Below are 13,697 nucleotides of genomic sequence, written 5' to 3' on the forward strand. Positions count from 1 at the left end.
CGTAACAATAATGGAATTTTTTATTACCGGCTAGTTACGGCGTGATCCGTCTACAGCTTAAAGTAGTTAGTGACAACTGCGCTAACAAGTGTTCTTGATAACGTGAACGGAAGGGAAAGGCAGGAAGTTGAAAAAAGTGGGCAAAATTAATTAACCCTTTGCTCGGTTGTTTACAAAATATCCGGTTCCTGACAGGCCTTCCGAGCCAACGAGTTCAGGCGAACAGGCGATACTGCGCGCGCAGTAATAACACGCCGCCGGCAGTGCCGTACATTTTTTAATCCCATCTTACTCTATTATAGTTTTAAAAAAGATTGCAAATAATCTTCATTATAATACATGCAAACATATACACGATAATTGCTCACGTTCCAATAAATCACGATCACAAGACATTCATCTAATCGCTTCATATACATCAAATTACATTACTAATTTTGAAATATGTTTACGAGCTTTTATGATCTTGCTAATAAGTAAAATCAATTTCTTACATATTAACATTTTATTTTCACGTTATTATACGACCAATGTAGAAACAGAGAGAAATGTTCCATGTACGGTGGGGACAAAGTTATCCTATACGAGGTTGAGAGCGTGAGCTGCGGATCGTAAATGTACGGGCAGTTTCGATATAGAACTTGAAGCGCCCTTAGCAGTGGTCGCGTATAGAACCGGTAAGCTGTGGTTATTCGATAGTTTTCGAAAAACGAGAAAGTGTCGAGTCAGTATTTGACAGGCCCTTAAAGCCTGCGGGGAAACGGCTGTCAGCGAACGTACAGGAGGACACAAGTCAACGAAGGTTTTTTTCGTGTCTGATGAGCTCCTCCGTCGCACCGCTGGTGGTAAGATGGCTGTGCAGCTGGATGGAGGAGGGAAGGAGGACTTGAAAACACAGTTTGTCACGCGGGAAGGGACATACAAGCTAATGACTTTGTCGGAGTATTCGAGGCCAAACAGGGTCGGCTATACGAATAGTCAAGGAAGTGCATCCGTTAGGGTGTCTTTCGTAACTTTACCGGACCCAGCAGATCCTACGGGTACGCAAGGTCTCGGCGACCGAATGTGTTTCAATTTTGGAAAGGAGCTTTATGTTTACGTGTATCGAGGTGTCAAAAAGGTAAAACGAATCCTTCCGTTATCTAATATATTCGTCTAAATTGTCTGTGCTTAATCAAGCGTGGATTCATATAGACCTAACCTCGAAAACGCATACCGAGACTCCATCTTTGCAGGCCATCACCACACCTAACAGAATCCTCTTACTTTGTGCATTAGTCCACGTAAAATTCCATTCTCCAAACTTGTTTGCAGTTAGATATTTCCTTTAGTATTGAATGCATCATTTATTTGTCTTTCTGAGTTCTTTTAAAATACAAAATATATTGTCTTATCAATGGTTAGACCTTTGATTGAAGTCTTTGAAAATAGTTTACTTTTCATATTTAAATTAATAAAGAATACAGTATTATGCAATGAAAATATATTAATTTGATAATTTTTTTTTTATAATAGTCCAACTTTTAGATTTTCTACTAATGTCAATAATGAATAAATATTAAATTTAAATGTTTTAGGCTGTGGACTTAAATAAACCATTGGAAAAAAAATTATATAAAGGAACTAATCCAACTTGCCACAATTTTAATCAAACAACAGCAACTGCAGACAGTGCACCCTTATTAGTGGGTTTCTCAACAGGACAAATTCAGTTGATAGATCCAATTAAAAAAGAACTCAGCAAGTTGTATAATGAAGATGTAAGTAACTTAACAAGTTGAACTATATTGTATATTATAGACTAGACTCTTTGAATGTATAAGGAGATTGTAAAATAATACTGGTACAATCCCAAAATTATGGGAATATCTTTATAAAAGATAAGCTGGTGGCTTTTATGATATTTTCTATGTTGTTATTACCACTATACAGAGATATTTTCCAGTAATGTGTACAAAAGCTGTCAGCACTTATCCAATCTCTGTTGATATGAATGCGTTATCTTGTTGAAACATGATAAACGAGAAAATTAATAATAGTTCAATGGTTCAAAATAATATCAAATGCATCTTCTATGCAGTATATTTAATATTTAGTACTAATTCAGTAATTTTTGTACCATATAATTATTCAAAGTTTTTTTTAACTTGAAATTATTTTTAAGAAATATTTTCCTTATTTTCATAGCAACACACATAATAATGTGCAAATATTTTTTTAATGTTTCAGAGATTGATAGATAAAAGTAAAGTAACATGTATAAAATGGGTTCCTGGATCAAACAACCTCTTCTTGGTATCACATTGCTCTGGACAACTATATTTATATAATGAAGAACTCTTGTGTGGTACTACAGCTCCCCATTATCAGTCCTTTAAATCAGGAGATGGTTATGCCATATATACTTGCAAGACAAAATCTACAAGAAACCCTTTATACCGATGGGTGATAGGTGCAGAAGGATGTTGTATAAATGAATTTGCCTTTAGCCCATGTGGTTCAAATTTAGCTGTGGTTTCCCAAGATGGGTTTCTACGAGTATTTCAATATAACACAATGGAGCTAGTGGGTTCAGCTAGAAGTTACTTTGGTGGATTCCTGTGTGTATGTTGGTCACCGGATGGAAGATATGTTGTTGTGGGAGGTGAAGATGACCTGGTGACAATTTGGAGCTTTCATGAAAAAAGAGTTGTAGCTCGAGGTCAGGGTCATCACAGTTGGGTTAGCGTTGTAGCCTTTGATCCTTACACTACATCTTATGGAGATCATAATCCTGACTTCAGTGGTTCAGATGATGAAACATTACCACACAGTAATCACAACCACTTTCATGAGAAGTCTAATCGTTTGTCCACCACTTCCCAAGGAATTCACTCAAATAGAAACTCTTGTGGTTCAGAATTAAGAGTGTCAGGTGGTACATGCTACAGGCTAGGCAGTGTGTCGCAAGATACTCAACTGTGCTTGTGGGATATCACGGAAGATGTGTTGAGGCAACCAATGTGCGCGAAGCAGAGGCCATCTGCAGCAGGTTCTGGTACTCTTTCTACACCGGGAACAGTCAACAGTGGGAATGGCTCGACGACGAATCATCACCTGAACAATTCTAAACACAATAATTTGAATAATGTTAATTACAAGGAAAACGCGAGTGGTAATAATGAAAGTAGTAACAATAGCACGAGTACAAATACTGCAGTGTCAACTGTAAATTCGTTGACTCAAAGGTTAGCAGGCCTTGGTTTTGGTGAGAGAAAAGGTGATAATCATAAAAGAAACTTTAGCCTCACTATGAGAGGTAGTGGTGCATCTAATAGCACAATAATGCAGAACAGTGGTGGTGATAAAGCTACCACTAATTCGAATACAAGTAGTAATATGAACAGTGTCAGTGGAAGTTTAGTAGGTGCAAATAAAAAGGCTAGTTCCGTGATGGACGATCCTATGAGGTTGATAGGAACTGCCTGGTGCCCTAGGTTTGATGAGTGCCCAGTGTTAGAACCGCTGGTGTGCAAGAAGTTGGCACATGAGAGATTGACTGAATTAGTGTTTAGGGAAGATTGCTTCGTAACAGCGTGTCAAGATGGATACGTCTACACATGGGCAAGACCTGGTCACATGGTAGGTCCTCTCACCATCAGCAGCACTCTGCACAGGCCACACCATCATAGCAATCCTTACACCAATATTAATTCCTTACGGTCTAACGATCTATGATGTAACCCATCTTCAGCCGTCATTGCAATTTTGTGAAGTAGGGTTGTTTTTAGAGATGAATTCCAATTTGTATATAAATAGAGATAGAATTTAAAATCATTGTCATTATTGAATGAAAGAGATAGGTGATATGATAATGCTTTGGACGATTATCCTATTATCATTGTTAAATTGTAATAGGTAGCAAATGCTCTTTCAGACATACAATTTTATTAATTGTAGACACAAAGGGGTAGTTTTGTTGATTTTCGACTTTGGTATTGTAATAAATACTGTTCTTGTGGCATCGCATGTGTTATATATACACATTAATTTTGAAAAATTTTTATTTGAGAATAAATGTGTTTTTCTCATATTTACAAATTAAATCCTAGTTTACATTTTATCCAAAGCAGTATATGTTACGAATGGTGCCATTGGAAAACATTAAAGATCTTTTGGCATTATTCTTTAGTCTGTATTGTATATCAATTACAGAAATGTACGGATGGATGGTACTATGAATGGACAAATTTGATTCACATTCTAAGTTTATAAATCTTTTAAGATTCTTACTCTAGCAGGCATACATTCACTTTACAACTATTAAACAAAAATTTACAAAGAAACAAATTTTGTTTAGTTGTAATAATTTTTAACATCTGTTCATAGTATGAGCCTCCATTTATATCTGTGCCTAATGATCATCTGGTCAAAATATATTCAATACGAATATTGAAGAAGTACATTAGTATAATTATAAATAGAATATATTTATGTTTGGTTTGCATCATTGAAAGTAACATTGTTTGCGCCCCATAAGATTTTGTAACAGGGCAGGCCCCTTAAACCCTTCTTTCTTTCCTGTAAAGTGTTACTAGCTTAGCTTAGCAAATGATAGAAAGTCAATGAATTATTTAGTTAAACTATTGTCCCAGACTATAATAATGTGACATTTAATCCTTTGTTGAAAACAATGAATTGCCTTGTTGTACAATAAAGCAAAAATTTGAATGAAACATTGCTGCTTGCTTCCTGCTTGATTTTTATATAGAATGCAATGCAGAAACACCAGATGAAACTTTGATTATTTATCTACACATATCAATATATATATGTATATAACATTTATTGTAATTTACTCCAGTTTTATTAGTTGAAATGTTTGACATGATTAAACAATTATTTTGATGAATTTACGGTACCAGATTCAGTTTCCTGGTGTTTTGCATAAAGTACTTCTATTGTCAAAATACCTTATGCTCCCTTATCTGTCATAGAGATTTAACCAGTTAAAATTTTTGTGATAATTTTCATATAGTGTGCATTGCTTTTTTTATAGTGACAGTCTTATAATTTTATTGAAAGATGCTTGTGCTTGTTTCTTATCCCAGTGGGGCATTAATTTTTTATTTTGATTGAAAAGATTAATGTTCTGTACCATGCTTTGGCTGATGCAAGATTATCATGGATGAAACTTCCCAGAGTTTTCGCATGGTATGTACAATACATATATTGTTTCTTTGACTTATTTACAGCTTCATTGGATTGAGTAGTACAGTATGTTTGTATATGCTCGATTTGATAATATGTGCCTTCCTAAGGCATTTTTGAATTGTTTACCAATAATACTTTTATGCTGTCATTGCACTATTTTTATTTTAATGTACTTTTAGAAGTTACATTTATTTTTAAAGTGCTTTCAACTATTTGGAGAATTTTTGTACAGGCAAACAAAATGATTGTTGGTAGTGAATTTTCGTGCATCTTTTAATTGCAGCCAGGAGTAGGACAGGTTGGAAATGCTCTACATGTTGTTAGTCCCGCGGAAGGTGGAGGTACCATAGTATAGCCAGAACCAGATATCGGCACACCTTCAAAGCACGAAGAAGAATACGTCCCGTCTTTGCGTGTACTGCAATCCTCGGAAATGCAGTTTCCATATACGCATTATCGTCACTTGTATTATGTATGGCCAAGTGAAAGTTATTCCAGTACTGTTTAAAGATGGATAATCAAAGAATTATCATAAAGGCATCTAACAGCTTAATGCTTAAAGACTCATTTTTATTTGGTAAGTTAATTCCGGTGCATAGATTTGTTTTTGCTTTCCATCTTTTTTTTGATTACGCATGGAAAGCATTTAAATTTTATAGTCTTAAACTTATTTCGTAAGAAAATCCAACAAAAGGAATAAGTAAATTGTGTATACATGTATATATGTATACATATGTATGTTTGATCATATGTACTGTATACTATATCATTCCAAGAAGATCTTGTTAAGTAAAAAATTTTAATCGAATGGTGTTAACACTAAATGCTTATTATGATATGTGTATATATATACATATATCATATGTATATGTATATATCAAGAACTTTTGTATTATTATTATTTAATATTTACGATCGTTTATCGGAGATATGATTTAAAATAATTTGCTTTTAGTGACATAGATTAACGAGGATTGCGAGACTATTGTAATCAGTCAGAGCCATATGTAAATACGAAATATTTTAAGCAGTATTTTAATTTGCATACTCGTTACTACTGACTATTTGCTTCATCTTTGATAATAATATGCACGAACAAAAGCGGACTAAATGATTTCTAAAACACAATCTACGTTAATTATTTCATTTTTAAAGTTTAATTATAGCAAGTATTATTTTTCTACGTTGTTAATTTTAAATAATATTTGAGATATTTAGTGAAAGCATATGTTACAATGATCCTTCTTTATGCTTCATTTCCTATTACTATTATTCACAAACATAGTCCGATCATTGCTAACTAAATTGCCTTAATAAGATCGTAAGTTAAACATAATAAAGAAAATTTTCATTTGTTCTATATAGTTACACGAATGTTTTACTAAGAAACTTGTTCGCTTTATTGGAAATTTATAATGTGGATGTAATCTATAATGCATCATCGATGTATGACCAGTCGAGGACTCAATACAGAAATGGCTTTATATCTGTCTGCCACAATGAAATAAATAGTTATGAATTTATAAAAAAATAGTTATCGAATATTCTGATGGTAGACAGTGTTTCAAGTTGAATATTCCATACGGCGATACTATTTATTACTTTATACAAATAAATAAAAATATATATGTATACATACGTTAAAATATTAACGTCGTAATGTAAAAACAATTTGCATTGTTGTAATTTTTGAAAAGTTTGGAAACAATAATACATTTTTACACTCTTTGTCATGGGCATTTCTCAAAAGTATTAGTAATTTTATAGCGAAATGCAAACAAAGTGTGGAAACGTAATAAAGCGAGTTTATTTGATGTTAATGAAAAACGGTAATTAGTTAACTATATGATTTATATAATTGTAAATCAGTGTTTCTTAGACAATAATATCTGTCATGGTATGAATTGTCAACAATATTTAAGAATGTTTTAACGTTGTTTAGCTTATATTTCCACCAATGGGAATCACTGATCTCGGAGAGAATATACGATTTTGTATGTTTTTTTTTTTTATAAGAAAACTCAAAGGCAAATACGAAGTATTTTTGCGTATGATCATACCTTACATCGTAACTAAATTAATTATAGATCCGTTTTTATATTTGAGAAAATAAATTGCAGTTTAAAAAAATGCTAATATAATGTCACTTTTGTGATAATTGCAGAGCTGTTTATCTTGGTATGTTTGCAGGAAAGGTTTGCTAGAAGTTTGAGTTGTGTAATTCTTATTAAAGAAGTTATTTTACATACAATATATTCTAAATTTTGACAAACAGTAGATGTGTAATACTGCTCTTTTCCTTGACAAGCTCTCTGAAGTATGCTGTGATACGTGTGTATGCTGACTTTGACTAATTACTTAATTATAAGTGATGAAAGTGAGAGTTATGCTATGTCGTGAATTGCAATTTTATATGGTAAACCAAATGGTTACTCTTCAAGATGTATTTGTTGATTTAACCCAGAGTTGGCCTGATAAATATCATACTACATTTCATTTATTGAATCTGAGATTTATAATGTTCCTATATTGTAAGTCGTACAATGGATCTCTAATAAGTGTTATATTTTGTTTCATGACTAGTACTGATTGAAGTATACAGTATCAAGTAATGAAATTATTAATTATTTCACTATTTCAGTTTAGGATGTAAATATTTGGTTGTGTTCAATAGAGGAATCTTCAATTCTGATAAATGTTCATTATTACATGAACGAATTTTTTGTTCTGTAAAGCGAACAAGATTTCTTTGTATCAAAATGCGAATATGTTCAGGGTTGAAACAATGATTTCAATTGTAACATAGAGTCACGTCCCTTTTAATACTAAGGATAAATACAACGATTCAAGAAGATATTTTGATAATTAAGTTGTGAATTGGCAGACTAGTCTGGCTGATTACACATATGCAGATAAGCATAAAACTAATCAATCATTTCCTACTTGGCGACTTTTTTATGAGACATTTTCACACAGAGCTTTACAACATTGCATAAAATTTCTATTTCTCTTTGCATTTCACTTCATTTGTTTATAAGGGTGTACATTCTTTGTAATTGTAAATGAAAAAATTTTCATTGTTAGTGCTTCCGTGTACGTTTCTTTATCACGTAATTACCCAAAATGTAAAACTATTTTAGAAAGAGTTTTACATAATATAAATTTAAACATAAGCGATGTATTGGCGTATGAATATTTATTCGTACCGTAGATATTCTTAGCCAACTATGATTAAATTCGATTCGCATTCCTTTTTTTTTCTACATGTAACATTTCTATATCGCTAGGACAAAATTGTGTTTCGTGACAGATATGTAAAATCTTTTATATTGTACAACTGAAACGTTTATGGCAAATTTTATGGTCTAACAAAATGAAAAAGCTACAAATACTTCGTGTAGATAATGACTTAGTAGAAAAAGCAGACTTACAGATAGGTAATAATATCATCGGCCCAAGTGTCGCAACTGATGTAAGTACATGTTATTACAGCACTTAATTACTTAGAAAATTAACTTAACGAATGCAATGGTAAGTAATTGATTCGAAATTACGACGGTAGCAAACAAATTTGAAATTTCTGTTAACCGTTTAATTTTCTTCGCGCATGCGCCACAAACGTGTATTATCACGTGTTGCGTTTTTGCCTTTCGTGTGTTTTGCTTGAAGCTTAAAGATAAAAGTTGAGAATATATTCTGAATTGGAAATTTACTCTTCATATGTTAATTTCAGTCTGACAATGGTCAAATTATCAAACACGCTGTAACGATAAATCTATCGCCTGACTATGAAATGACAATAACACCGGTAAGGTCAACTGTAGGTTGTGTGCGAATTACGCATTGACAAAAAACGCAAAATTTCGGTAAAAATTGCATAAAACTTTCGCTAGTTTTTGTATAGCAATTATTTTATTAGCATCAGGTTTCACCATGTTTCATGAAATCTACCAAATCTATGCGATGGCAACTTCTTAAATCCGGTGCTACTGTTCCAATAAAACCAGGGGATATTTGTTCGTTACTAAAAGATAAATGTTGGTTTAAAGTTGTATTAATATCTGACACCATGGAAAGCAATGAGGAACATGCCTCGAAACGAAAAGTATAATGCTGATATTTTAATGATTCTATCACTTACTTTTTAAATATTTTTTATCAATTTAATCATAGGCTCTAACAACTGTAGATTGTGATTTACCTTGTAAAAAGCCTTGTTCAGAATCAGGGGAAGGGGATGTTAAAGTAACAGATGAAATGATTAATATGAACAAAGAGAATTTGTTGAATAACGAAGCTGTTACTGATGTAGCAGTTCAAAATATCAAGGAACCTCATTGTACAAGGTTTCATTTTAGTTTGAATTTACAATTTATTATTCAATGATGCAAGCATTATCTATAATTCAACTAATTCTTATATGATAGTTCCACAAATGAGGATAAAATGCATGCATTAAATGTTAAGTTAATATGCATGCCTGAGAGTACAGATCAATCTTCTTCATTAGTGCAAGATGAATGTAAACTTCAAGACACAAATGAAATAATTTCCAAAAATATTACAAGTAAGGAAACTCCTGCCATCAGAAGGGAAAAATGCAAATATGGAAAAAAATGTTACAGGTAATTTTGTTTTTTTCATTTGTTTTAAAACACTTTATAAATAGATTTTTTATTATAGGAGAAATTTACAACATAAAGCTGAATTTTGTCATCCTGAAGACCCTGACTATGATATTCCAGATGACAGGAAAGAATGTCCTTATGGTATGCAATGCTATCGTAAGAATCCTCAACACACAATGGAGTACAAACATATTGCGTCAAGCGAATCTCGTAAATATCGTAAAAAAACTCCCACACGAGTGCCTTCAAGTACTTTATCCAACATAGAGGATCTATCTACAGATGAATCAGAAGAAGAATCTATGGAAGAATCTGAATATGACCCTTCTGACGATGCAGAATATTCGTCTGATGATGAACAATTATTTGAATTTCTAGATGATAGTTAGTACATGGAGAGAGGGGATTAATACTTTTCTACATTGAAATGTTCAATGGTTATTTTTATATAAAAACTGATGTACTATATATTAATGTAATAAAAATGAAAAGATAAAAATATACATTTTGTTGAGTCTTTTTTATGACATTGAAATTATATAAATAGTATTACAAGGATACAAGTATGAAAACAAAGTGTATTTTTCATTGAATAAAATATATACAAGTAATGTAAATAGGAATTAATACTCTAAATAGTTAATATACTTGGTATCCTTCGTCACTCTCTGCATATTCTTCTGTAGCTACATCTACAAGTATGTGTTTTGGTATTTCAGAACCTCTAACTTTAATGGTATAACAAACGTTCTCCATTTTATGGATGCTTTGTTTGAGTGTACAAAGTTTTCTGTTCATTTCTTTATTAGATATACTTGTAGAACCAAGAAAACCTTTGTACATATTTCTAACAAAGCTGCATGTTTGGTAACAACTACCAATGTCTCCAGTTGCTAGATCATTAATACATTTACGCATAAGTTCCCCGGTCAGGTCTGCAATTCCCAAGATGTATTCATATGGCGTAACTAAAGTACGTAAAGTTTTATATTCAGATTTTTCGGAATTTGTGTAAGTAAGTATCTTTTCAAGTTCTGTCCAATGTTCTATATCACCACCATGCATATATTGGTAAAATGTAATTGCCTCTATGTATTCTTCGAGACCAGCACGATATGCTTTAAGGTACTGATAAGGATCCTGATTCTCTAGTTCCAATGCTATACATGAGAAAAGATTTTGAGCTACATTTTGTAGTCTAGTTTTAGCTTCCTGTAAAACGCTCTCCTGTTTGCTTTGTTTATCTATTGTGTGTAAAAGGAAAATAATTCTTTTACTCTCTATAGTGATATCTCTACTGATTTTTACAATTCTTTCGAAACGATCGTGTTTATCGTCCAACTCAGTAGCATAACCTCGAAATTGCTGTACGACCAAATTATTCTCGTTTATGCTCTCTACGATTTCCTTGCCTTTGTCACCAATGTTGATCTTCTTATTATGGTGATATCGACGATGTTTTCTATCTCCTTCGTCCAAACATAAAATAAGAAATTGAAACTTTTTAATGGTTTTTTGTCATGTTTACAAACCGATGATAGTCGATATGATTATTCGTTATTGCTTTTATTTAGGTTAAATATTCATCGTATTAAGTCTATTTAGGTAAAATATTCATTACATTAAGTCCGGAAACACCTTATAAAGATACTAAAGTACTTTTTGAATGTTGTATAATTTGTTTAATATACCTTTGGGTTGAGACATCATGGTAACCTCTCTATCGTCACAATATTCTACAATACTCCACGAGTCGTTGATTTTGAGAAATTTTGGCGTTTATAAAGTTTACCTTTTTACAAGGTCGCTAAATTGTCAACAGTTAAACAATCAATCAACAATAAATGATGAACATTATCTATTTTTCTTTTTCTCAATTCTATTTCACGCTGTACAGCTCTTTATACTTAATGAGATATGTATTATACAATTTGAAGATGTTATATTAGTTTAAAAAATTTCAGAAAATATTCTAAATATATGAGAATATATTCTAAATTGTACATATTATTTATTTATTATATGTTGTACATATTTATTATTATATGTTATTTTATGTTTGATTCATCCTGTCAGCTTTAGAAGCTAATAAATTTACTTTAATAATTTGACGAAACATTGCTCATATGTAACAGATTCCCTTATTTTATGATGAAATAATCTGATATTGAAAAATAAAATAATGTATTTGGTGATTTTAAATGAAAAAATGTTGCTCCATTAAGAAGCAAGCTAGTCAAATCAAGAACAATAACCTTTGTCAGTCGATTTCAGGAACTGGTACGTACCTTTAGACTTTAGAGTGTGAAAGTTATGTATGGTATCGTCGGGTGTCGGAGGTGTCCCGGGACATCTCCCTAGTTTAGGTCGCGCCCGAGGACCTTAAATGAGAATCGTTGAGCGTATGTGTTGGTGTGATTGTTTTGCCATTTTTAAATATAGGGTTAGGTAGGTAGATAACTTCTGGTGTGTATGTTAAATCCCGGTAGGTAGGGTCCAGGGCAGATCTCGTCACTTTAGTTTGGGTAGGTCGCGCAACGGTTGACGGATCTGTTACTGTAGGTGTAGTACGTAGTAGTAGTTCAGGTCATGCACCCCAACGTGAGAACTCATCATCCAGTGTCAATTGGGCAACTCGCGTTTTAGAGTAGTGTTGCGAAAAGAAAATATCGGGTTCGTTTTTTAGGGTTGCTTTACTTGATTAGAGTCTTTCGCGTTTTATTTCAGAGTAGAGTCGCAAATGAATGAACTCTGATCCTAATGAATTTTCCTTTGCCATTGAGCGCACCAAAAAATTATGCACTATATCTCAGAGATATCAGTGTGCCATTTTCGTTTTCAAACAGTTAACACTTTAACGCATAGATTTTATTTTAACTTCCAAATTCGAAATTATTTCTTGTAAGATAATTACTCTCAGTAGATCTTTACTTTCTGTTCATCGACAGTTCTATTGTACCATGTCCAACGTTATCGACCACTGATCATTCACGAAGTTGGTAACATAGTTCGCGAAACACATCTTATCATATTAGTTTCATCTACAAAATTATTCTTTCGCTAGTTTTCCACAGATGGCGTCTTCTGAATATCGTGTCGATAAGTGATCTCTGTCGTTAGGAGTCATGAAATCCACAAATAGTTTTTAATATTCCTCATTCCTAGTTTTCTCTAAATGCAGTCCTTTTTATTCCATTTTGTTTTGGTCTATACGAAACTATAATGCGCCACTGATTGTAGCGAATATGAAGTTACAAATTTGCGACACGAAAGCAAAGTTTGCACGAATTTCGTGCCAGTTATTCCTATAATTACAATTTCATCGGAAGTTGGGTCGCACCTTTTACATTCGAGCTTTCAAGCGCGTCTCGTCAGCGTCGGTCAGATCGAGTTTGGCAACGAATGTTATACGAAAGTTTAGCTGTATCGGATGATGTTAATAACTGTCGATAAATTTCGATTATACTCATGCGAATGGTTAACACCCCGTTGCACGAATTCCATTTCATTTTTAACCGACTTCGAAAAGGAGGAGGTTACTCAATTCGACATGTATATATTTTTTTTTTAATCTCTGTTCACCGATTACGCCGAGATGGCTTGACCAATCGGAATGTGAATCCTGTTGCATCTTGTAGAGCATGCCCCCCCCGGTGGTCCTATTATCACGACTTTTTGAATTTATTATTATAAAATTTATGAATTTATGTATTGTTTATAACTATTGTTTATAACTATATGTAATGTAGAGTGCTCGGCCGATAATGCCGATTGCTCTGTCGGTAATGCAGATTATTCGGTCGGTAATACAGATTATTCGGCCGGTAATACAGATTGCTCGGTCGGTAATGCAGATTACTCTGTCGGTAATGCAGA

At 32.9% G+C, this 13,697-nt stretch overlaps 2 protein-coding genes across 5 annotated transcripts; one reads left to right on the forward strand and one right to left on the reverse strand.

Annotated features, from left to right (window-relative positions):
• The first annotated feature begins 598 nt into the window (after positions 1 to 598).
• LOC128879586 (WD repeat-containing protein 20) lies at positions 599 to 9,903 on the forward strand. 4 transcript variants are annotated; one of them, XM_054128885.1, is made up of 7 exons: positions 599 to 1,120; positions 1,578 to 1,760; positions 2,230 to 3,621; positions 5,123 to 5,193; positions 5,477 to 9,001; positions 9,704 to 9,818; positions 9,877 to 9,903. In XM_054128885.1, the coding sequence occupies exons 1-5, from the start codon at positions 851 to 853 to the stop codon at positions 5,484 to 5,486; spliced, it is 1,926 nt and encodes a 641-aa protein (XP_053984860.1). In that variant the 5' UTR covers positions 599 to 850; the 3' UTR covers positions 5,487 to 9,001; positions 9,704 to 9,818; positions 9,877 to 9,903. The 4 variants fall into 4 exon arrangements, 3 of the variants coding, with proteins under 3 accessions (XP_053984860.1, XP_053984861.1, XP_053984859.1); XM_054128886.1 differs by lacking the exon at positions 5,123 to 5,193; XM_054128884.1 differs by lacking the exons at positions 5,123 to 5,193; positions 5,477 to 9,001; positions 9,704 to 9,818; positions 9,877 to 9,903 and having other exon boundaries at positions 600 to 1,120; positions 2,230 to 4,628.
• Positions 9,904 to 10,322: 419 nt separating this feature from the next.
• LOC128879587 (translin-associated protein X) lies at positions 10,323 to 12,344 on the reverse strand. The gene is made up of 3 exons (XM_054128887.1): positions 12,110 to 12,344; positions 11,513 to 11,628; positions 10,323 to 11,290 (listed from the first exon to the last, which is right to left on the reverse strand). The coding sequence occupies exons 2-3, from the start codon at positions 11,529 to 11,531 to the stop codon at positions 10,461 to 10,463; spliced, it is 849 nt and encodes a 282-aa protein (XP_053984862.1). The 5' UTR covers positions 11,532 to 11,628; positions 12,110 to 12,344; the 3' UTR covers positions 10,323 to 10,460.
• Positions 12,345 to 13,697: the final 1,353 nt, after the last annotated feature.

This window comes from Hylaeus volcanicus, chromosome 7 (genome assembly GCF_026283585.1).
Source record: "Hylaeus volcanicus isolate JK05 chromosome 7, UHH_iyHylVolc1.0_haploid, whole genome shotgun sequence".
Taxonomy (NCBI): Eukaryota; Metazoa; Arthropoda; class Insecta; order Hymenoptera; family Colletidae; genus Hylaeus; species Hylaeus volcanicus.